Consider the following 25,147-nt stretch of genomic DNA (forward strand, 5'->3'; position numbering starts at 1 on the left):
ACCAAACATGCTCCAGACTTGTCAGTGACTGAAGTAAAAAGCAAAACAAATTCTACCTGTTCCACTTTGGAACAGGCTCCTTGATTACAGAGGAGAGAGAGGATTGCTGCTGCTATAGAAACAGCAGCCACCAGCCTGCTGACCACACTGCGCTGCTGGCAGACCTGGAGACTGCTCAAACTGCAGGATGTGCTGTGGGCCACATCCAGCTACTGAATCAGCTTGGGGGTTCTTTGTGAGGCCACAAAAATATCTAGAAAATTGAGACCCTGCTCTTTTTCAAACCTTTTCACATCAGATACTTTTCTCTTAGCAGGTATGAGCCAGCACGAGGAGCTGGTACAGTACTGCCTGGGCTCGGACACAACTTGCTCTGTATTTCCTTGCAAGGGAAAAATCCAGTGGAGTTTGTGCTACTTACTCCACCTCTGCATAGTCTGGGTGTGGGAAAGGGACCCAGCATCTCTGCACCAAACCTGTGGGTTCTAACATTACAACATTCAGAGCTCCAACAGTAAATACCTAAATCCTCTTTCACTCCCATGGGCTTCACCTGTTGTCCAGCCTCTCTGCGGGCACCTATGGCAATACTGTACCCTGGGAACTACTGGAAAGAAAAGATCTCTTCAGATACCAAATGGACATATTTAAAATATCTTGTTAAAGAGAGATTGTTTTGACAAGCTGTTGCTTAAATGAAAAAGAAAAATAGCTGAGTAGCCACGTGAAGAAAATGACTCCATTTCCTTAGGTAAAACACACTCAGGTTGTAAATTGTGGTTATTAGAGAAGCAAACAAATCCAATGTTGTATTTCCTCAGCAACTTGAAGAAGTTGTTTCAAAAACAAACATTAATCTGTTTGCCAAGAAACGTGCACATATCAGACTAATCCTTTATGATGAGTCATTCAATTGATTGCACACAATGAAGTGATAAGTTCTGATATTTCAAGGTTTAATTGCGAGGTAACAGATCTAGGTGCATTTTTACTATCCTTAGATTTTTCATGCAAGCTGTTTAAAAGAAGTGATTAAAAAGCCACAGAAACCTGACTTGAAGGTTATTTCTGTGAAGTTTTTCCTCAGTGTGCATCAGCCCTGCTGAGGGAAGCAAACTGCAGGGCAGCTGTCAGAGCTGACCGCTACAAGGTGACACTGTCTAAAGCTGGGCAGCTCTGGGGTGAGGACAATGATTCCTCCCAGTCAAGAAGAAAGGGTTCAGTACTGGGGTCTGTTCTCTTCAATATCTTTATCAGTGATCTGGATGAAGGCATTGAGTACACCCTCAGTAAGTTTGCAGAGGACACCAAGCTGGGTGGCTGGGTCAGTCTGCTAGAGGATAGGGCAGCTTTGCAACGGCCTCTGGACAGGTTAGACTAGTGGGCCAAGGCTAATTGTATGAAGTTCAGCAAGGCCAAGTGCCAGGTCCTGCACTTGGGTCACAACAACCTCATGGCAAACTACAGCCTTGGGGATGTGCAGCTGGAAAGCTGTGACTCAGAGAGGGACCTGGGGGTATTGGTTGATAGTTGACTGAACATGAGCCAGCAGTGTGCCCAGGTGGTCAAGAAAGCCAATGGCATCCTGGCTTGGATTAGAAATGTGATGGTGATCAGTCCCCCTGTTCTGAGCAATGGTGAGGCCACACCTTGAGTATTGTGTTCAGTTCTGGGCCCCTCACTACAAGAAGGACATGGAGGTGCTGAACATGTCCAGAGAAGGGCAATGAGGCTCTTGAAGGGCCTGGAGCACGTGGCCTATGAGGAGTGTCTGAGGGAGCTGGGGGTGTTCAGTCTGGAGGAGGCTGAAGGGAGATCTCATCACTCCCTACAGCTACCTGAAGGGAGGTTGGAGTGAGGAAGGGGCAGCCTCTTCTCTTTGGTGGCAAATGACAGGAGAGGAAATGGTTTCAAGCTGTACCAGGGGAGGTTCAGACTGGATGTTAGGGAATATTTCTTCACTGAAAGGGTTCTCAAACACTGGAATGGTCTGCCCAGGGCAGTGCTGCAGTCACCATCCCTGGAGGAGTTTGAGCAGCACATGGACCTGGGTGCCTGGGGCCACGGTTTAGTGTTGGCCTTTCAGTGCTGGGTCGAGGGTTGGACTGGATGATCTTCCAGGCCTCTTCCAACCAGATGTATTCTATGATTTCTGTCTAAGAAAATATTATTCCATAAACTGCACCAGCAAAGGTTTCCTGAGTAACACAAAATCATTCCAACTACAAATGAGAAACATCCTGAATTAACTCAGGCTTCTCACTCCTGCTGCAGCAACACCAATGACCTGCTGGACAGGGGCCACATGAAGGCTGTCTCTTCCAATGAAGAAAACTTCTGGTGATATCAGAAAGAATTAAAACATTTATTGGGCATAAATATATTACATATACACTACAGATACAGTTAAGTCTTACATACATAGTGTAGTATTTGCAAAATCTATACATTAAATTTGATATGGCAGTTTTAATACAATGCATATGAAATAGTCTAAAATTTACAATACAAGAAAACTTATGATTATATTTTATTTTATTTTTAAGTTGAAAAGCTTGGAATGTATGTTCCCATAGTGAGGTAAAAACTTTTTTTTTTAATTTATTTTTTTTTCAATTTAAAGAACTGTGCAAGGATAAGGTTCATACACATTCAGTTAGGGCACTTCTCAATGGTGACACTGAATACTGAGCTACTGTAGCCAACAAACAAGATTAGAAAACATTTCAAGTTCAGAAAGAAGGTGGCAGAACAATACAAAAACATCTCTCTCCTTCCTCAAGGGTTGTAGTGTTTCATTTTACCTTTTGTGGTTGTTGATGATCTCTTGGAGAGCAGAGAGCCCTCGGGTTGGATGCAGCACCTGCTATCGCTGGGTCAACGGGCACAGGGATGTCTGGGCAGAGTCAAGGCATCAGCCAGCGGTGGGTCAGCGGCAAGGAGAGGAATGGTTTAACACCTGGGATGCTGCCTTGTGGTGTTAATACATGAACGACAGTCAAGTCACTATGGCAGAATACACAAACTGAAAGAACACCAAATTCACTTACTGAGGGCCTGGTCCCAGCTCCTACAGAAGGCTCTGCTAACCGTGAGGTGGGACTGGGCAATTTTGCTAGTGTGATTCTGAGGGACACCAAACAAATCAGCAGTGACATCAAGTGTAACCGATTGCTTTGCTTTTCTCTAAACTTCTGCTGGCTGCTATACAGCCTCACTTGTATCTCATCATCAAAAATGGATCAAATAATCTAAAGCAAAGTGGATTTTTTTTCTTTCATTTATATTTAATTTTTTTTCCTTTAAATAATTTTTTGTTTTTAAAAAAAAAAAAAAGGTGTCAAGCTTGGATTTCATAGCAGCACTGCTGAAACAATATTCCCAAAATAAAAATAATAATAATAAAAAAAAAAAAAAAGGCAAAAAGGGAACCTATTCCGATTTCTGGGATTCCAAACTAGCAATATCTTCTCAACTGCTTTAAAAAATACACTCTTCTCCCCTCCGTGGCAAACGGCTGCATATGCTTTGCTCACAAAATACAGAGGCAAGGTCACAAAGTTTTGCATCACAAATAAATTTAAATAAGATGTAAATAAATTTGACAAGCCATGACTTTGGAAAAACAAAACAAACCAACCCAAACAAAACAAAACAAAAAAATCCAAAATCAAAACAACCCCCAAAACATATATATTTAGCTCCATGCCATTAGTTTGCCAGGCTAAATTAAACTAATTATAGTCAATAACAAAATACAGAACATTTCTAGTATTTGCTACATCTAGAGAGGCACACAGAATAATTCATTGATCTTAGCACTTTCTTTCCAGAGATGATTATGGGTTTTTTTGGATACATGTAAACGTTTGAATCACTGCTAATGTTGGGGTTTTTGTTGTTGTTGTTTATTTATTTATTTGGCATTTAATGTACTAGATGCTTCCATCTTAAAAAAAAAAAATAAACAAACCACTAGAAAACGTAAGAGGATTAATACTACTAGGAATGCTGCCAGGTAAAAAAAGTTGACCTAAAGTACAACAGTATAAACCAGACAAAATATAACATGCTACAGGGGGAAGGTAGGGAGGGGGATTAGTACATAAGTACACTTTTTATTTTTTATTTTATTTTTATTTTTTAATTTTTTTTTTACAATAAATAAAAGATTGCACTGTAATTGGTATTTAAAGTACTGTATGCAGAATATAGTATAAATAAAACTAAGACAAAAATAATGCTGTGGTGTTTTTTTGTTTTTGTTTTTGTTTTTTTTTTCTTCCCCATTACTTTGGTTAAGGGACTATGATGCTAGTACAGGACACTGAACCTTAAGACAGAGCACAAAACAGCTAGGACAAAAGCAAAACCAAGTAGCAAAAATATACATAAACAAGAGGCAGGGGAATATGCTGTGTCTGTTGCACCCTTTTGGAATCTATTTGCACCTCCAGCTCACTTCTGTCCCTGAGGTACTCGCACAATGTTGACTGAATATAAATAACCCAATGACTCCAGAGTTAAAAATCTAGTATCTTGATGGATTAAAAATGTGTGTCTGGGAAGGGGCAGGCAGGAGGGGGGGCAGGGAGACAGTCCCATCAGAGCAGAGATTATTCCTCTGCAGGACTCTCATCTGAATTTTGCCATGTACCAAGTGAGTTCAATTAGCCCTGTGGTAAGAAGAGCGTAGACGCCCATCTAAGGTATTTGAAATAAACAGATCTAATCTCTGATACCTCCAAGAAAGTTCCATAAAATGGATACCCCTCTAAAAAAAAAAACAAAACAACAACAACAATAATAATAATCAAAAAAGATCAACTGACAGTAAAGTTTGCTTACATTGAGTGTAAATATCACCTAATTCAGTAGAGGCAGTATGCTGTCACCAGCTCTAATCATATAAATCAGGCTGAACATAATAGAATAATATCTAGTATTAGATTAGGAATAGTTATATACAGTGACAAACAGACAAGTTAAAGCAGCTTTTAAATAGCTGAACATGGGAATAGCTAACTATTGCACAATGCCCTCTTAAAAATCACCGCTAGGAATCAAAAAAAGGTAAAAAAAAAAACCTCTCCATAATGCTTCATAATTTATATGCAGTTTGGTTATTACATCTCGTATACAGGCAGTTTATAGTGTTGTAACTGTAAAAAGAACAGATAATTAAAAAGGTTTTTGGACTGCAGGAAATTGTTCTGATTTAAATGCACTAAAGAGTTAAAAGAGCAACTTAGGTTTCATCTTGGAAAAAAAAATGTGGCAAAAAAAAAATGGGGCAAATGTAGTGAATAATTCATAGGCAACATTGCTAATACTGTTCAAGGAAAACCTGGTACTGTTGACTAACACTGTACTCTAGTCTTACCACTATACACACTTGTGACTAATGCTTAGAAGGAAAAAGCAGAGACAAGAGTGACTCATGATTAAAATTTCCTAAATAGTAAGGTAAAATAGGAGACTGGATGAACTTCAGTGAAAAAAAAACAAACAACAAACAACCCAAAACAACATTGAAAAGGCAAATTGGTGATGATTCTAAAACCGTGAAGGAAAAAAAAGTTAAAAAAAAAAATAATCTTGCTTTTGGTATCTGGTTTGCTTGTTTCTCCAGTTTGACCACTTCCTAGTTTTGAATTTCAAAAAGGTGCACCAAAACACTGATTTATCTTTTTCTTCAAGCTAAAACTGTAAAAACAAGAGAAGTATATAAAATGCATGGTAGGACAAAAGGATTTCAAAATGAGAACAAAACAAAAAAAGGAATATCTGAATAAATGTGTGGATTATAATGCGTAGCATTAGTTAAATTTTGTATCTCAAACTCCCATTGAATCTCTACTTCATAAAGAAGTACTGTAATATACAGGCAAATAAAATTGACAAACTTGCAAAACCAAGAACGATGAGGGCTGCAAACTGTTCATCAGTAGGAATCATGCTCTTGATCTTCGGATCATCTATGCTGCCCATTTCTCCTGCAAGCATGATCTCGTTTCGCTGAGGCATAAAGGCAACGGAGGGGCTGAAAGGTCCACAAAGTTCCTGTGAGGTATCCAAGCACCGGCGGCAAACGCAGACGCGAAACCGATAATCTGTGTTGACTTGAAGGCCTGAGATGTGGAATGTGGTCTCTTCTCCCTTGTACACCTTCAAAACAAAATAGCAAGCACAGTCAAATACAAAGAGCCAGAAGATCTGCTCCTCCTTCCATAGCACTAAATGGTTTAAAACTGGTAGTAACATCAGATTTTGCAAGCCTTTGAACCAGAAAGTTAGGTCAGGTCTGAGTCTCTTCAGGAAACACTTCTGCACCTCTCGAAGGAAGGAACTATGATTCTATTTGGAATGTGCTGCCCAGGAAGGTGTTCAAAAAAGGATTGGATGTGGCATTTGAAGCCACGGTTTGGTTAGTCATGAGGTGCTGGCTGTTAGGTTAGACTCAATGACCTCTGAGGTCTTTTCCAACCTTGTTGATTCTATGATTTTGGAACTCACCAGGTCAGTACAGGTGTTGGAAAAACAGAGCTATGTAGAAGAGTTGTCCAGCCATGAGACGTCTCAATAGAGCGTGTTCAACAAAGTCAACGCGCACAAGGACAGACCAAACTTCAGACAATATAGCAACCCTAAGACATACTCATTTTTTGTGGATATAATACTACAAACATATTTATCTGCTCTTGAAATGTGACTATATGCCTAAACCATGAAGGCACAGGCACTGTCTTTGGCTCCAGAAAGAAGAAACCCTGCAAACTAAGGTTATTGGAAGTCGTTTACTGTATAACCATAAAACTGTTTACAACTATTGTTTTAATGTACTTTCTCTCACATTTCTCTCAAGAGTCAGCAAACTTGCTAGAAATTACACTTTCAGAACTGTGAAAACAATAAAACATTATTAAGGCATAAAGGAAAAAAAATGAAAACAAAACAACAGCTCTTCTTGGTTGCACTGCATTTGGTTGTGCAGCAATCCAAACCCATCAGGTATTTATGCTAATCAGACATAGGTACTGCGTGACTCGGAGAGCGTGAGTCACGACACGAGAAAGAAGGGAGAGAACAGACTTGTCTGACACACAGCTTAGTGACCTACGTGGAAAAAAAGGCCACTGGAAACATTTCTGAGCTCTGAAAACAAAGAACCAGTCAACAATTCATGTAATGAAGGGTTGCTGAAATTGGTATTTTATGAAGTGGGAAAAAAAACCCATCGTGAAGTTCAGGTACTTCTTCCCCTGCTCACTTAGCTGTTTTCCTTCTCCTCGTTGTGGGAGGGGAAGGCTGAGAGCATCTTTGCCCTCCCGGAGGTAAGGACTCAACTTAGAAAAGGGTAACAGGAGGGGAATTAAGCCTGAGTTGATAGAGGACTTCCTGTGTGTTACTCTGGAGTAAGACATGCAGGAGGAAAAAGAAGAGACATGCTCAGCAAAATGCCACTTAGAGAGTCCAGCTTTCCTGCCCAGGCTTGCCCCCGAGACTCATCCTGCAGTTAAAAAGCCAGTTGCTGATTCCTTGAGAAGGTCTGGAACAAAGAATTAAGATTTTTTTTCTTTCATTTGTTCTCTCCTTTTAAATTTCCACAGTTTGAATGATGGCAACTCATCAGTTTCCAGACTCAAGCAGAAGTCCTCTAAACCGGCTCATGTTCCTTGGTCCCAAGGCATAAATCAAGAAGCAATGTTTAAACAAAATGATGTTACCTTGCTCTTCTTGCTCAGCACTCACAGGAAGTTCACTCTAGCTCAAGGGAGAGGAATACAATGAATTCACACCATAAATCTCTGCCATTAACCACAGCTATGTGCTGCTAGCAGCCTTCCTTGTCCTCTTTGCTTGTCTTCCCAACGCCAATGAGAAGTGAGTCATTAAGTTACAGGAATACACTGATTGCAAGGAAAACAAAACTGCAAGTGCTGAAGCAGTGCAGAGAAACCATGTGAAGGTTGAAAACTCTGTTTGCAAAGCACACCCCCTCCCAAGAGCACCTCTGCCACTTTGTTTTCCAATAGCAATTCCGTACCCACCTGAGGTGGGCTTCCATCTGCCAACTACTCCATCATTACTGCTGTATCTGGTAGATGGTTAATACTTCAATTTACTCACAAATATGCAAAATCATGCAAAGAAAAGCTGCCTGCCTTTGGCATGCAAGTGAGTGCTCTTCCCCAGAATTCTTCTACAACTCACCTAACCTTCATTCCTTTAGACTCTGAGGTGTGGCAACCCAAAGCATTTATCCCCACAAAACACCTGTAAGCAAAGTATGTTTTCTAGTGCTGGTGTAGTAATTAATTTCATTTAAAAACATGTCTCAGAGAAGCTCTACATGCCTTTGCCATAAATTAACCTTTGCAACCACTTCTCAACCAAAATAAAAATCCAGCAAAATCTAAATAATGACATTTAATAAAAGTTTAAGAACCTAAGCTTCATAAATTACATTTAACATATACTAGAGATGGGACATGCATGGCTTGCGTCTGCATTGTAAAAGCCTGCCCACAATTAGTTGTTTTGTTCAGTTGCTTTAATCTCTCAGGGTGGTGAATGCCAGTTTAACTTCAGGAGGTGAATTCTGGCCAAATCAAAGACCTGTATCTTCATTACAGTCTAATAAATACAGATGATCAAGTTCACTCAAGTCAGCTCCTCAACAGCACTTCTCCAAAAACTGTTCAGACAGTCAGTTGAGAGCAGAGTGCATCTTTAAAGAAAGCTTGAAAAACAGCTGAAAATAGAAAGGTAAAACATTTTCTGAGCTAGAAAGGTGGAAGAAATTGCCCTGCTTTCAGTGGTGTGACGAGTATGTAGTACCAGTGGAGTTGTCTTTTCTCAGTAACAGGTAAAATTGTGCTTAATTGTCATTCATTTCTGACAGTAGCCTCTCTATCCTCCACAAGCAGCTGCAGCAAGCACTTCAGAGATGCTCCTGGCTCCAGCTCAATTTTGTCTGCAGTAGCTTCTGCAGGACCAGGCTAAGCCAAAGCAGGATGCCCTAAGCACAGAGATATCACAGAGCTGTTGTGGTTGGAAAAGATCTGTGAGATCATCAAGTCCAACCACTAACCTAACACCACCAAATCCACCACTGAACCATCTTCCTCACTACCATATCTACACATCTCTTAAATACCTCCACAGATGGTGACATCACCACTTCCTGGGCAGCCTGTCCCAGGGCTTAACAACTCTTTTGGTGAAGAAATGTTTCCAAATATCCAACTTAAACTTCCCCTGGCACAACTTGAGGCCATTTCCTATGGGTTGTTACTTGGGAGATCAAATCAACCCCCACCTCACTACAACCTCCTTTCAGGGAGTTGAGAGCCATGGTGGTGAACACAACTAAGACTTTGTAAATGGACTTCACATACACAACAGAGAAAAAAACCCCAAACAAACAAAGACAATTATATATAAGGTCTCTAAATTGTCTAAACAAATATGACCCCAAGTCTAACTGTACAAAGCAGCACACTTTTCTCTATGTACCACATGTTATGCTTTGGTGGCTGATGAGTCAAAGTAGCTATCCTATTTACCACCTTCAGTTGCTAAAACCAGTTCTTCTGTTTAGACACCTGAGAGTGTAACAGAAACATGATGAGCTCTTTTGCCTGGCTCTCTCAGTGAAAATATCATCATGAGCAACAAACTGCTGCTGAAGCCTCTTACTTCATTGGATGCTGCTGCTCAAGCTAGACAGCTCAGATTAATTCCTGCAGGCAAATATTTCTCAATTTCACAATTCCAATCCCCTTCCACCTCTTTCAAATAACAAAAATGACAGCCACAACTGCCCTGCAAGTAACACATTGGAAAGTATAAGATGACCTTAGCTGGTTGTGGCACTCCCTTACAACCACCAGGGTATTTAATCATTACTAAAAGCCTATTTTGCATGGTGATAAGAAAATGAAGAACCAGAGGCAGATTTCAATCTATTTAGAAAGTATGCCCTCTTGAAAGGTTTCATTTTGTCTAAAGTCATCTGACAGAGTTCTCTTTCAGAAACTGCTTTATCATTTTATCCAAACTCAGCTTCACTGACTGCATTGTTCAGATGTTCAGAAAAAACTTCAGAGTTGTGTGGGCAGCCTTGTCTCCTAAACAAAGCAAACCAGACTCCCTCAGATCACCTCCTGCAAGGTGGGCTGCACTGAAAAACCCTAATGAAAGGAAATTATTTGCTCTGTGTTGTGACACAAAACTGGCATCAGGAGGCAGAGAAAATGCCCAATGCAAGCAGTTCTACTAATAAACACCAACATGTGCTGTACAATTATGTTGTCTTTTGGCATGCAACCAGTACAAGTGCCTTTGACTTGCTATTAGAGAAGGAAAAGCAATTTTTTGCTCATTAGAGCTTTAAACAAATAACAATGTACTGAATGCCTTTCTGTAGAGACAAACTCTGAGTCTGAAACAAAGGAAAGAAAAAAATAATAAAAATAAGAGCTTGGAAAGATGAACTGGACATTCCTGGGCATCCACCTCTTGGTGCAGTTGTGAGCAGGCTTCCCACTGCCTTGCTGGGGGATTTTTACATGCCCAGCATATCCCACCTGTATCTTTTCTCTTCTTTAGGAAAGCATCTGGGGACTCTCCCAGTTTTCTCCCAGAAAAGATGTGGCAGAAGTTGATGAAGCATCACTTCCTCCAAATTCTCAGAAAATTCAAAGGTAGAGCATTTTGCCTCATTGGCAAACAATTGAAGGCTAAAGCAGCTTTAAAGCTCAGCTCTCATTTCCCATGGTCAGCTCTTTTGAAGAGCTGGCTCCTTGTTGATTTGATCCCCAGAGGTGCTCAACTGGGAAATTAAACTCTGGCTGCCAAGTGTCACAACTTTTAGCCCAAGCTAGGGCTCAGCCCAGCCTGCTCCCCTAACTGCAGACTAAAACTGTGCAAAGCAGGGGATGATTTTAAGACACTTTAAAGCTAAGTTCAGACTGAGTAAGCTTTGCTAGATGAAAGTGTAAGAAACAGAAAAACAAAACCAGGCCACCAGTTCCTGGATTGTGATTTACATCCTGATCTGTAAACAGGGGAAGACTGATTTCCTGAACAGAACTGTCATCTACCATTAACGTATTCCAATAGGTGAAGCACACACAAAGGGACACATTGCTTGTGTGATAGGAAAAAGGAATATTGCACATTTTTTTAAACACACCTTCTAGGGAGCTAAACTGTTATCTGCTTAGCTCCTGAAAGTCCAGGTCTTCAGACAGTTCTCAGCAGAGAATTAGCTACCAGGTGTTCTCCCAGAGGAGGGCAGGGATGGCTAGAGCATGGGTTTGGAGTGCTTTGATACCACCTCTGCTAGGTCAAATCGTGGAAAAACACTGGGCTTTGGGACACAGAGGGTTGCAGACATCAGGCTACAGGGGAAGGAGACAGCTTAGATGTGATGATCTATAGAGAAACTATAGTTTATGTCAAGTGTTGAACTGGGCAGTGTTGGGTTGCTGAGTTGGACTCAGCAATCACAGAAATCTTTTCCAATCTCTATGATTCTATAGCTTTACCCAATAGCATGCCAGTGGCTAGTGGTGCAGCATGGGAAAGAAATGCTGAAGTGATTTACCTTATTGTACAAGTGAATGAGGATGATTATTTTCTGTCCCTGGAATTTGGTTCTACAACCTAAGCCAAGTGCAAGAACAGATCTAGGATGGCACTCAGCAATAGATTAATAAGGAAGTCAAACTTTGAGAGTTAACCAGATGGTAATAAGACTCTGTTTTCTCCCATTAATGTTTTATTTCATAAGGAATTTTCCAGATTCATTCACTTTAGAAACAAACAACACTGGACAGGTGTTATGATGCCCCAGTTTATACTGGTCCACAGGCAGTTCCTGAAGAATCAGTACTGAAGAGCTACACTGGGTGAGTGAGGGAAGTGAAACATGGCCACTTACTTCAGCACACAACTCTGTGCCTGAATAAACTGAAGCAGATTACTTCATGCTCACTCAGCACAAAGTGCCCAGGTGAGGTTTTTCTTCTGTGAATGAAATCAACATGGGAGAACATCATATTCTGCACCTTTGAAAGGGCTTCCAAGGAAAGAGGTGGATCAAGATCTCTAACACAACATTCTCCCAGACACAGGAAGCAAGCATCATGTTTGTGCAGCTTGAGTAAGGCGTCCAGGGTGACTCTGTGCTTGACATCGTGCCACTCACTGCCCTAGTTTTGAGCCATGAGCTGCCCTGGGGCAAAAGGACAGAAAAGATATTTCACCCCTTTTCCAAGGAGTAAAATAAAAATGCTCCACACTGGATTGGAGGTTTAGATAGAAATTCTATTTACAAATGCATACAAAAGGCATTCCAGGCCAAGACCTTCCAGAAACCTCCACCCTGCTCAGTCTCGGCAGGCCCAAGAGCAGCCAAAGTGGCTCCCCCTCTAGACCCAGGCTGACCACTGGCTTCAATGGGCCCTGCTGCAGAGCTGGAAACTCTCTGCCAGCCAAGGCCAAGAGAAAAACTCTCCCCACAGACCATAAGGTAAGAGCATGCACGTCTGACTGGAGAGAAGAGAGCTAGAGAGAGCTTGGGCTGTATGCTCCCTTAAGTAGGGAAACACAGGAAAACAGAATAGAATAACAGATTACAATATCCTGGGACTCTCCAGCCCCTGGGGGACTTTTCTTTATGGCTATACCAATTAATTCTTGATTGCCCTTAACTGACAACATTCACGTGCACACCTGTTCCCCAGACAGTCACAGCATGTAGTCCACATTATGAAAAACCAAAGACAACCCTCATGAAAGAGTTCTAGCTCAGTTTACACGATGATAGGATTCCTCCCCAAGCTTTAATTTGGATGAAAAGACTACAACTGATGGTGTCAAGCGTGCAAGCACCACACCAGTTTACAAACCATCAGAGTAGGAATGCTAAGCCAGTAGCACAGAAGTCATGTTGTCATCCTGAATCAGAGAATCAACCAGGTTGGAAGAGACCTCCAAGATCATCCAGTCCAACCCATCACCCAGCCCTATCCAGTCAACTAGACCATGACACTAAGTGCCTCATCCAGTCTTTCCTTGAACATCTCCAGGGACAGTGACTCCACCACCTCCCTGGGCAGCCCATTCCAACGGCAAATCTCTCTCTGTGAAGAACTTTCTCCTCACCTCCAGCCTATAACTCCCCTGGCACAACTTGAGACTGTGTCCTCTTGTTCTGGTGCTGGTTGCCTGGGAGAAGAGACCAACCCCCACCTGGTAGCAACCTCCTTTCAGGTAGTTGTAGACAGCAATGAGGTCACCCCTGAGCCTCCTCTTCTCCAGGCTAAACAACCCCAGCTCCCTCAGCCTCTCCTCATAGGGCTCCTAAGCTGGTCAGAAAAAAAATCTTTCTGTAAAATTTCTGGGGGGAGAAACAGACATTTAACAAACATCCTCCCATTCCCTACACAAACAATAGATGGATGTGCATCATCATTTTGATTTCTGCCATGCATTGTCACTCCTACAGAGGGTAACACTTAGTAAATGCTTTACCCTTCAATTGGTTTGTTCTGGGATGTTCCTGCACATGAACTTACACTCATAAGCTTTTACTCATTTAAACACTGAGAGCAAGAATGAAGGGATTTAAGATAAAATGAGGAAACTGGTTTGGGTCACCTATTAGCTGTATTCATCTGAAGTAAAGCAACTGGGAGCAGACACATGGCTTTGTAACAGGTCTTCCTAGTTAAAGCTGTTTACTATCTTCCCTTAAACAGCTGCCTTTAAATTGCTGAAAATAAAGAGACTTGACAGGATTACAGCTTTGGAACACAGAAACAATTTTACGTGTTCATTAGCTGAAAAGTTTCAATTTTAAGATGATTTATTTAAAAGTGGATTTTTGTTCTGTGAAACTCATCTGCACTTGGGCTGGTGTAAAACATGTCACCCTTGTGAGTCCCTTCCAGTTTGAGATATTCTGTGATTCTGTGTCACAGAACTGAGACAACTGTGTCTTGGAGGGTGAGAGAAGGGGAAGGTATCTGAGAAAGAGTGGCCCTACATGTGATACAAAGTCCTGCACAGCTCCTAAATACCTGGAAATAGCTATTTGTTGCATTTATTTCCCTGCCAGTGGGACATCAGGAATTACATCATATTTATCTCCTCCTTATCCAGCTCTGCTATCCCTAGATCTTGCAAAAATGCACTGGGAACTGCTGTAGAAACTCCAGTCACTTAAGACTCTTTATCATGGATGTATTTAATAACCTGAAAATCTACAATAGCCTGAAAATCAAAACAATCTGCAAAACTTCTCTATTACAATTTGCCCCTTGAGATACACATGCAGAACACATATGTCACTTGAACAAAACAAGTTTCAAAGTAAATTGAGGACTTGCACATCAAAAGTAATTAACATACCACCACTATTACTATAGTATTTTTCAGCTAAATAGCAGCAAGTTGTCACACACATGCCACAGCAAAGGTAAAGTGAAATGCATTAGCCAGAAAAATCACTGAAAGATGTGTATGCAGATTATCTCCTATTCACATCCTAGGAGCTAAGAGCAATGCAGGTAGCTACTGCAGCCCAGCTGATGGACAGTAAGCCAGCCATGTGCCCCAGTGCTGAGGTGACACCCACATCCCTGATGAAGAGAAATCACTTTGATGGAGGAAACTGATTTCTGAGAAGGGAAGACAGTGGAACTCTCTCTCCCTCCTTTCCACAGCTGGTTATCAGCCAGCCCACCTACAGAAGTCACAAGTGCCAGCTTTAAGCATCCCAGCTGGGAGTTTCTTCTAATGGGTTACTTGCAAAAACTCAAGCAAAACATCCCTTATCTGGGTCATGTTTTGTGAGAAATTAAGACCCCCAACATAAGACCCTGAAGGCACTTTTTAGTTCCCTTACTGCTGATGGTTTTTTTCATACCATAATTTTTTGACTACAAAGATTAAACCATGACCTACCTCAAAGGAAGGTGAAGCCATGCCCAGTTTTCCCCAAGGTCATCTACAGCATTTTAAGCACTGAGGTTATGCTTAATAAAGCTGTATGTGGAGGTTATAAATGAAAGCTATTTTGTAAAACAGGTAACAACCACTTACCACTGACATTATGAGGCCAGCACAGGACACAGAGACTTTATTACCTATACCAGCACCACAAATATTGCCCAACAAATACAACAGTTAGGTTTCTGAATCTTCAGCACCCATGTGAATTGTCCTGCCTTTATTTATGTTACTTTTGATAACTCATTAATTCACAGTAACACTAAAAACCAGACTGACAAGGAACAAAGACAAAGTTGCAAAGCAAGGACTCATATTTTCAAGAGTCAGATTTAAGGTTTAATATACCTAATTCCTCAGTTTTGATTTTCATATTTTCAAGAGTCAAATTTAAGGTTTACTATATCTAATTCCTCAGTTTTGACTTCTTTGGAGAGATAGAAAAGACAGGGAGAAGATGGCCCAGATGAAGTCTATTGTAAATCACACAGAGTTGTAGCAGATGAAAGAAAAGATCAAGCTGTGAATGAGTTGTTCCATTTCAAGTTCTCTGGGGAAATGCCCACTTGTGATCTCCAATCAAGACAGACAAGGAAAGAAGGATGAGCTGCACTTTGTTTGCACAGTGTCAGAAAGGACACTGCTTCCTGTGGGGCAGCTGATATACACAGCAGTCCACATCCATGCATCAAAACCTGAGAGAAGAATGGCATGGCTGAACAAACCAGTTAAAAGTTGTGTGCTTGACTGAAGTCCTTGATGGAGGGTCTTGGAATAGGTGTAGTGAATGAGGAAGTTCATCTTGGTCATCTCATCTTCAGACTACCTCTTGCTAGAGGTAGTCAGCTCAGAAGCAAGCATGGGTGGACAAAACTGTACCTTTTCAGAGGTTAGTGGAGTTAGGAACAGTGATTAACTACAGACAGAGTGCAAACCACTCCAGTAAGATCATTGTGTTCTGTATTCTCCTTTGGAGGAGAAAACAACATATCAGAGCCTTTAATTCTGACTCAGCCTTCATCAAAGTTCACCTGAAAGCTCATCACAGGATGTAGCTCAATACAGCTGTAAGAAGCAGCACAGCAAATGTTTGAAACCATTTCCACTGTGCCATCAATTCAGCAATATTAAAAGGAGTCCGTTTTCCTACCTGCTTGTATTCAGATTCTCTTCCAACCAGTACCTGCAGAACATAACCAACAGGATCACCCTTCATGGGTGGGACCATTTCCCAGGTAATTTCACAGGCGTTTCCTCTCAGCTGTGTCACTCGAGGGGCTACAATGAAATGAAATGTGTCAACATTTAAGGCAAAGACTGCACTGAAATCTTATTCATTTTCTGTGCACTGTAATAAACACGAGAACATTTTAAAAGGAGAACTTTAGGACATCACAGGGGTTAGTAGCACATCATCTGCACTGTATTTATGCAGTCAAAAAAAAAAAAATCAAACTGCCATCAGTACTGGCTGAAAGAAGTAAAACTTTGAAGTCATGGCAAACTCTCCTTCATTTCAGGACAATCTTGCCTGATTAAGCAGTTCAGAACCTCTGTGGTTTTAAACAATTACAAACACTTTTCACAAAGCATTGGGTACCATTTAGAGCTGATGAACAAGTTTACTGTAGGGCCCAGAATCACTTCTGCAGGAGGACAGCAAGCTGTTAGAGCATCTCTCTCCTGTCGGCTGTATGAGCTGCTAGAAAGGGGGAGTGGATGTGACAGAAAACTTTGAACTTTGAAAATTCAATTGCAATGCTGTGCACTGATCTTCTCAAAGCAGAAGCCAATGCATGAGTTACAGTGGCACTAATAGAAGCAGGAATTCTGTGGAGGTTCTGAGCAAGCATCTGTGTTAGCAAAGATGCCTGCATATTCCTCCCATGCTACATGTCATGGAAAGAGAGGAATAATGGCAATCATTCCATTCAGGAAAATTAGGAGAAGGAATGTGAGAAGGGAAGGTAAATAATATTCCGATTTAGAGATGAAGACCAGCCCAGGATGCAAAGCACAAGCATCATTTTAAAGACTTGGACTTGTACCTAATTCTGAGCCTGACATTCAGATGGTCAGACCTGCTACTTCAAGCCAGGCTTACACTAGTGCTCTCACAGAACTCCAGAGAAATTCAAGTTGACAGCTGTTACTGCTGTCCCTCTCACCAGCTGAAAGTCAAAAGATGGTGTACGATGCCCAGCAGCAAGCTTGGAGGTGAGCAGAGCAGAGCACTAACAGCAGCAGCATGCTTATATATGCAACCAAACACCTGCCCTGGGAAGGCATCAAAACAACTGTGACAGCACCCAGAGCTGACAGGCAGAGCAAACAAGCACACAATCAAAGAAATGACACTGGGAGAAGCCAAAGAAATGAAAGTGAACACTTTAGCAAGTGGTTAACATGTGCACGTGCAAGGACATGAGCTTGTTAACAGCATTTGAGATGCCCAGGCCTAGGAAGGCAGACAACAGGAGAGTCTATCACAGAAACAAGTGCTGCTGCTGCATGCATTACATGAATTTTAGCTTAATTTATTACCGCCCAAGAGAACACATGAATCATACGTGGAGCAAATGTAATCAATACCCATTTGTTTCTCTCTGCACATCTGCCAGTGTTGAGAGACTGATAATAGACACTTTCATCTCAGCTGACAACAACAGTCTCAATTATTTTCCTTCCTCCTTCCATCCCCCACCCTGATACAAGTAGATTTTGGTCTGACACAGAACACTGCCACTAACAATAATGCTGCTTTAGGGTTGTTATCCCTAAATAAGTGATTAGGATACTTTACAAGAGAACAGGCATGTGCTTCTGATACAGGAAAAACTGCTCTAGGTTTATCATACATGTTCCTCTGTATTGCTCCAAACACACAAGAGAATCACCACCATCATTCTGCCTCAACAGATCTTTTTTTCCCTATAGCATTACATCCCTACAGCTGGTTCTGCTGTGCCCTTCTCTCTGTTACAGCCAGTGTTTTGTCATGTACCTGTGGTCCCAGCCCACACACAACCTGGTATTTGCACCCTATCTGAACTGCTTGATATTCAGACGAGGTGTGAGTCATGTTCAACAGGAACCAAACAGGCAGGAGGGAGTTCAAAACAGAAACCCAGGTGGTATCTGAACTTACTAAAATGAATTTCCATCCAACAAACTGAACACATGACTATAATGCATTCCAGCATCCCTGTGCTGGTTTTATCCATTTAGTGCAGCTAAAGGGAGAACAGCAACACAGACTCAGCATCTAGGAGACATGTGCCTGTGCCCAGGCACTACAACCACCTGCAGATGCTGAAGCTGTGAGGCACACCCTCCCTGCCACAACACCCAAGTCAGCCTGCTTCATCTAGGAAGAGCTCCCTTTGCTTTGCTGGGGAGTGTATCTTGAAACAGCAGAATAGAGTGAAGCATGATAATTCACTGTTGGGTAAGGGTATTTACCCTCCTGCTCTACACCACACACATATAGTCATCTTCTTCCAGAAACATCACTGAAGCAAATGCCAAAACCCAGGGGATATTCAGGTAAAAATGAATCACAGAATGATGGAGGTTGGAAGGGACCTCTGGAGATCACCTAGTCCAACTCACTGCTAAAGCAGGGTCACCCAGAACAGGTTGCACAGGATTGCATCCAGGCAGGTTTTAAATCTCTTCAGAGAAAAAGACTCCACAACATCTCCTGTGTGATCTACTCTAGGTGATCCTGCTCTGGCTTGGGGGTTGGACTAGATGATCTTTGGGGGTCCCTTCCAGCCCCCACCATTCTGTGATTCTGTGATCTCTGGGGAGCCTGGCCAAGTGCTCTGGCACCCTCAAGGGAAAGAAATTTTTCCTCATGTTCAGATGGAACCTCCAGCTTGTGCCTGTTGCCCCTTGTCCTGTAACTGGGAACCACTGGAAGAGAGTCTGTCCCCATCCTCTTGACACCCACCCTTTAGACGTTGATAAACACTGAAAAGATCCCTGCTCAGTCTGCTCTTCTCCTGGCTAAACAGCTCCAGTCTCTCAGCCCTTCCCCATGGGAAAGGTGGGATTCTTGCACATGCTGATTTTAGCATAGTGGAGCCAGTCTCCCAATGTTCCCTTTAACTTGGAGGGTCTTGTTCTTTCTGGAGGTGATTCAGAGCAGCTAACCTGAAGACCAGGGCATTACACCCCAGCAGTGCCCTCCCCTCTCCACATCTTTTGTTTATGAATGGTGTAAAAATCACCAGAGCCAGATTTTAAATACAGCAAACAAAACCTGCCTGACAAACTGGCAGTTGCTGTTTCTCACAGTAAATGGTACTGCTTGACAAAGGAGTTTTACACACCTAGAGAAAAAAGGTGCATCTGATTTCAGCTCAGTTTATCTGAGAGCCAACACAGCAGACCCACTATCTTTGTAATAGTTCTGCTTGGAAGGAAGGAGCAAAATTACTTAGGTGTCAAAATGTACACAGAGTAAGACATTTCCTTCTAAAACTTCATTTAATTAGACCTTTGGTTCTTCTGGTGGAACACTGAGTTCTAAATCTGTTGCTTTGTGTATGTGAAACATCACGACTGATTTATAGACTGCAGGAAAAATAAACTGAACATCATATTATGCTGGACATCACCTACACAACTAAAAACAACCTTACATTTTACTCATGCTGAGTAAAATGATACTACAGCTGTTCCATCCCTTATGGAAGTGCTGTGGTAATCCAGAGCAATCCCCTGGTAAACAGCATTGTTAGCAGCAGCACCTTAACTGTTTATGTGTGACAGCAGTGGTTGGTATAACACTTCCATTGTTTGTATGCAGTTTTGGGTGACAATTCAGCTTCCCACTATAGTGTAACTTCATAAGACTCACAGAATGGCTTAGGCTGGAAGGGACCTTACAGATCATCTACTCCAACCTCCCCACCATGGGCAGGGATGCCTCTCAACTAGACTTGGCTGCTCAAGGCCTTGTCCAACCTTGCATTGAACATGCCCAGGGATGCATCCACAACCTCCCTGGGCAGCCTGTTCCAGAGTCTCACCACCCTCATACTGAAGAACTTCTTCCTAAGATCCTGTCTAAACCTACTCTCCCTCAGGTTAAAACCATTCCCCCTCATCTCTAGATACTCTTATGAAAAGTCCCTCTCCAGCCTTCCAGTAGGATCCCTTTTGGTAATGGCAGGCAGCTCTAAGGTCCGCCTGGAGCCTTCTCTTCTCTGGGCTGAACAACCCCAGCTCCCTCAGCCTACCCTCCTAGCAGGGGTGTTCCAGCCCTTAGATCATTTTTGTGGCCCTCCTCTGGAGTAAAGGGGCAGAATCCTCTCTCTTTTACCTGCTGGCCACAGTCCTGTTATGAAGCCTAGGATACAATTTGCCTTCTGGGCTGCATGAGTGCACTGCCAGCTCCTGTTGAGCTTCTCATCAATCAGTACACCCAGGTCTCATTCTTCAGAGGTACTCTCAACCCATTCTGCACCCAGCCTGGATCTGTGCCTGGCACTGGCCCAGCCCAGGTGCCGGACCTTGCACTTTGACTTGTTGAACCTCATGCAGTTGTTGTCACTGGCCCACTTCTCAAGCCTGTCAAGATCCTCCTGGATGCCATCCCTTCCCTCAAGAGAGTCCAGGGCACCACGTAGCTTGGTGTCATTGCCAAACCTGCTGAAGGTGCACTCAATGCCACTGTCCATGTCACTGACAAAGATGTTAAACAGCACTGCACCAGGATAGACCCTTGAGGAACTCCACCTGTCCCTGGCAGCACAAACTGATTACTCCCATGTGTTATCATGCACTTACATTAAACCTTACTAACACACTGCATACTTACCAGTTAATCAGCTACATGTTACTTATATATGTATAAAAAAAAAAAAATGCATACCTTTGATGGCAGGTGGGACTGACTTCGTTGTGCAGAAGGTACATATTTCTGAGAAAGGTCCCTCCCCAGCATCATTGACTGCCTGTATTCTGAAGGAGTAACAAGTGGATTCTGTCAGCCTCTGTATCTTGTACGTGTGACTCGGTCCCCTGTAAATTGGGATAAACCTGGAAAGGATAGAGAGGAGAACACCTGGTTACACTGGAGCAGCACTGACACTGCTGGCTCTGACACACCAGCACAGGGCACCCATGTTGTGAAAACTGGCACAAAGTGCTTTGCAGAGCTGTGAAAGGGAAGGACAACAGCAGCACATTAGTAACATGCTACTGATGACTAGTAGGTTAGGGGAAGCAGAAGTTCACTGCTCCTTTTGCAACTCTACTTACCTTGCAAAGTGATCATGGGAATGATCATGAAAACAAAACCATCTGTCAGTGCATTTCCTACTCCCTAGTAATCAAAATGGATTCAGCTTGGGCCCTGCTACAACACACCATGCCTGCTACTGGTTTCATGTTTAAAACAAGGTTAGTACTTTGAATCTTTTATTGCTAGATTTGCACTCAATTTGCACATCAGGACTCAAAGACCACATCTTACACTCAGCTGTGCCACCTTAAAGCCAGAGTAACTCTGTTTAAGTCAGAACATATGGATGGGGCAATAGATGTGTAATATATTACACACTTCTAAGTTCTGAAGAGTTCACAGATTGAAGAGAGCCAAACAGCACAGGCAGAAACAGACCTGGAGAGAACACATGGTGGTCTATGGGTGCAAAGGCACATGGGAAGCACAACTCCAGAGAGGGGGATATAGAGGATGGCTGCCATCTCATAAACACAGAACCACAGGTTAGAAGGGACCTCTGAAGATCATAGAGTCCAACCTTCCTGCTAGAGCAGGATCACCTAAAGCTGACAGGAACACATCCAGGTGAGCCTTGAAAGTCTCCAGAGATGGAGATCCCATCACCTCTCTTGGCAGCCTCTTCTAGTGCTCTGTCACCCTCAAAGAAGTTCCTTCTCAAGTTTAGATGGAACTTCCTATGTTCAAGTTTATGCCCATTATCTCTTGTCCTGTCACTGGGGACCACTGAAGTTCTTTCCAAGAAGAGTTCTTTCCCCATTTTCTTGACACTCATCCCTTTGATATTTTTAAGCATTAAGATCCCCCTTCAGCCTCCTCTTCTCCAAGCTAAACAGACGCTTGTGCTGACAGCTCTGCTTGAGAGCAGGCTGAGAAGAAAAAGGACACAACACTGAGGAAGTGACTTCCCAAACACATCCATTGACAAGACCAAACATCAGCATTTGCTGGACAAACTTGTCCAACAATGTAGTGCAGAACAAAATCAATGTCACTTATTCCTTAAAAAGCAAAAAAAAAAAAAAAAGTACAGTTGCTAGAGAGAATCTGACTTCTATTTCCACTTGCTCTGCTCAGATAAATGCTTTTCAGTAGCAGTTGTACAGCAGCCAGCAATTTCTAACTGAGATCCTGACCCCTAGGGGGCTGAGCAGAATGGGGATGAGGGTAAATAAAGAGGAAGCAACCAGCATCCTGAATCAATTTGCTGGGGAACAAGGTCTTACTTGCAATCATCCTGAACCTGGAGAACATGAAGTTCACTGTGCAGGACCACAGATTTTTTTTGATGATTTCCTACACTTATTCAAATATCTTCACCATTTCAGCGGATTTTAAATCACCAGGGAGCCAACAAAGAAATTTGGGTTTGACCTCCCTGTCTAGGTGCTAGCTTTATCCTTTGGCTTTGCATGAGATATAAGCAGCATAAGCAATTTGAGCATTTCAAAGAAACTGGGTCTGTCATTAGCTCTCAGGGACAGAAATCAATTTATATTACATTATGATTGAAATCCATGGAAGTACAAACAGAGAGATCAAGAGTCATCTGTAATAAAAAGAAATGTTCAGGTAATTTAAATAGCTGGAAATGTACTCTGAGGACTAATGGGACTTACTACCCACCCCCAAGTTTTAGTGAGCCCCTCACCTTGCTTGGAAATCAAAGACCTGCACCCAACAAGTTTTTAAGAGGAGATTTTAGAGCCAGTTCCCAAAGAATAATTTATTTTTTATTTTCAACCTTATGCTTACAGAGTTTTAAGGGCTGCCTGCTACCCCACATTTTGGAGGCTCATGTGAGCACCTGTGGCACATTTCAAATGCCTGCCACAGACCTGTTCTCATGAAATCATGTTTCTTGGGTTTGACTGAGTGATGAACAAAGCACATGTATTTAGGGCAGCATTAAGACTGAAGAGACAAGACTACTGTCTCTCACTCTCCACCTCTTATAGCTCAATCAGGCAGCTGGCTCAGAATCCACTGCAGCACTCACAGAAGTGCAGAGACTTGTCTCTGACCCTGATCCAAGGGCAACAGTGAGCAAAAAAAAAAAAAAAAAAAAAAGATGCAATGCAGTATTTTAGGCTAATGCCCTCTTTGCAATCATCTGTGGAGCTAGGGAAGAAGGGAGGATGAATACACCTCACCAGCTAGCATGCAGGCACAGCCATGCCCTGGTTTGGGCTCATGGTACACTTGCTAGACATGCTTATGTGGTGAATGCCAATTACTTAGTCCTCAAATTACACTTCTACCTTTGGAATATGACTAAGGTTCCATTAACACTGAAAAAATGATCTGGCAAACCACTTGATCTCCTCCAGTCATTTTGGAACTGGACAAATACTCTCATTTGGTTTCCACCTCCATCCCTTTTTACTTCTCTATCTAAAAAACCCATTTGTAATGAAAACAAAACCCATTGCTTGCATCTATGTTCAACACACAAGACACACTTAAGTGGAAGTACACTTAAATTTTTGAGCTACAACCATCTTTGAAGAAAGAGAGCTTCCAATTTTGGAGAAGAAAGGCTGGTAAAGTCAATCAAGGTCAATTGCTCTTGGGTTTTACTATGACAATAATGCTTTCTAACTGTGTTTGAAGATGCAGATCACAATGCTGGCAGCGTAAAGAAGATGAAATATTTGAACTTCAAAATAGTAGAGACTTCTGGATAAGAATGTATTGTTTTCCTCATGTCTAAAGCAGGTACTTTATATTCCCCTCCAGAATTCTTTCTGTTATTTTTCAAAATAGTGCAGTTATTTGCTGTAGAAAGCAATAGACTTGGACTAATATATCCTACAACCTTCTTTAACTCTCCTGGGCTTTCTGCTGAAGGATCACAACAAACTTAAAAGGTGAACCAGTCAGTGGCATTGCACACTGCTACTGTGATGTCTGCATATGTTGAAGAATGGCCTAAAGTATGATAATGTGTTCATACTACTGCAAGTTCACTTTTTAAATCTAAAGATTTAGATTTAGATCTAAATCTAATTTAAAAGGCACATTTAAATGTGAGCTCTGTATACCTTTGCCTTCTTGACAAATGTGACACTGCTCACCGTGCTTTATCAAGACCTTGCTCTATACAGCTTAAGAACAAGCCAGCTTTGAGCTTGTTTGCAAGGACTTAATCTCTTATCCATTTAAAAGTTGACTTAATCTACACCTGAAAAAGCTCCCACATTGTCTTTCTCCCTCTCATCTTCTTCCAGCCTCTACTCCATTCTGAACATGGACAATGAGTTTTGCTTCCCAGATGCTGTGGGATGCCATAAGCATGGTCACAAACAAAGCACAGCCAGAAAAAACGTTTTGGCTTCTCAGAGCGAGAGCTCAACTACATTGTGGGGGTGGATTTTTTTTCCCCCTTACATCCCACTTCACTTATTTAAGAGAGCCTTAAGTCATTCATAAATTGAATGTGAAAAGACACAAGTCCCACTCTCCACAGGGCAGCAACAATTTGCACATCAGTGCAGCTGGAAGCTGAGAAACTTAGAGAGGCAAGCACATGGTTCTACAGAACCTCCTCTCCATCCTTCCTCCCTGCATAGCTAGGTTGGAGGTGAGGAATGGGCACACTGTTGGACATGACAAATACTGCAGCCTGACAAACTGCCACTTCTCTCTTCAATCAAAATGAATATTACCTTAGCTGCAATGTTGAAATAGTTAAACTTCAGTGAAAATGCACACAAATGCTATGGTCCTTCAGAGGTCTGGCTGCTAAGACTGCCCCAACCTCCCCAAACTGGCTGTTCCCATCCCCATGATGCTCCTTCAGTACAGAAATTCATAGGGCTAGAAGGTGAACTGTATTTGAGAATTGATAGAGGTAAAGATCTCTCT

At 42.1% G+C, this 25,147-nt stretch overlaps 1 protein-coding gene across 1 annotated transcript in view; it reads right to left on the minus strand.

The window, feature by feature from the left end:
* Positions 1–5,856: 5,856 nt before the first annotated feature.
* FNDC3B (fibronectin type III domain containing 3B) overlaps positions 5,857–25,147 on the minus strand; it is a 181,991-nt gene continuing 162,700 nt past the window's right edge. The window contains exons 23-25 of the mRNA XM_054385962.1: positions 20,909–21,075; positions 16,175–16,302; positions 5,857–6,168 (exon numbers count right to left, since the gene is read on the minus strand). Of these exons, the coding sequence (XP_054241937.1) occupies positions 5,857–6,168; positions 16,175–16,302; positions 20,909–21,075 (607 nt within the window). The remainder of the gene's footprint in view (positions 6,169–16,174; positions 16,303–20,908; positions 21,076–25,147) is intronic.

Source organism: Indicator indicator, chromosome 13, assembly GCF_027791375.1.
Source record: "Indicator indicator isolate 239-I01 chromosome 13, UM_Iind_1.1, whole genome shotgun sequence".
Lineage (NCBI taxonomy): Eukaryota > Metazoa > Chordata > Aves > Piciformes > Indicatoridae > Indicator > Indicator indicator.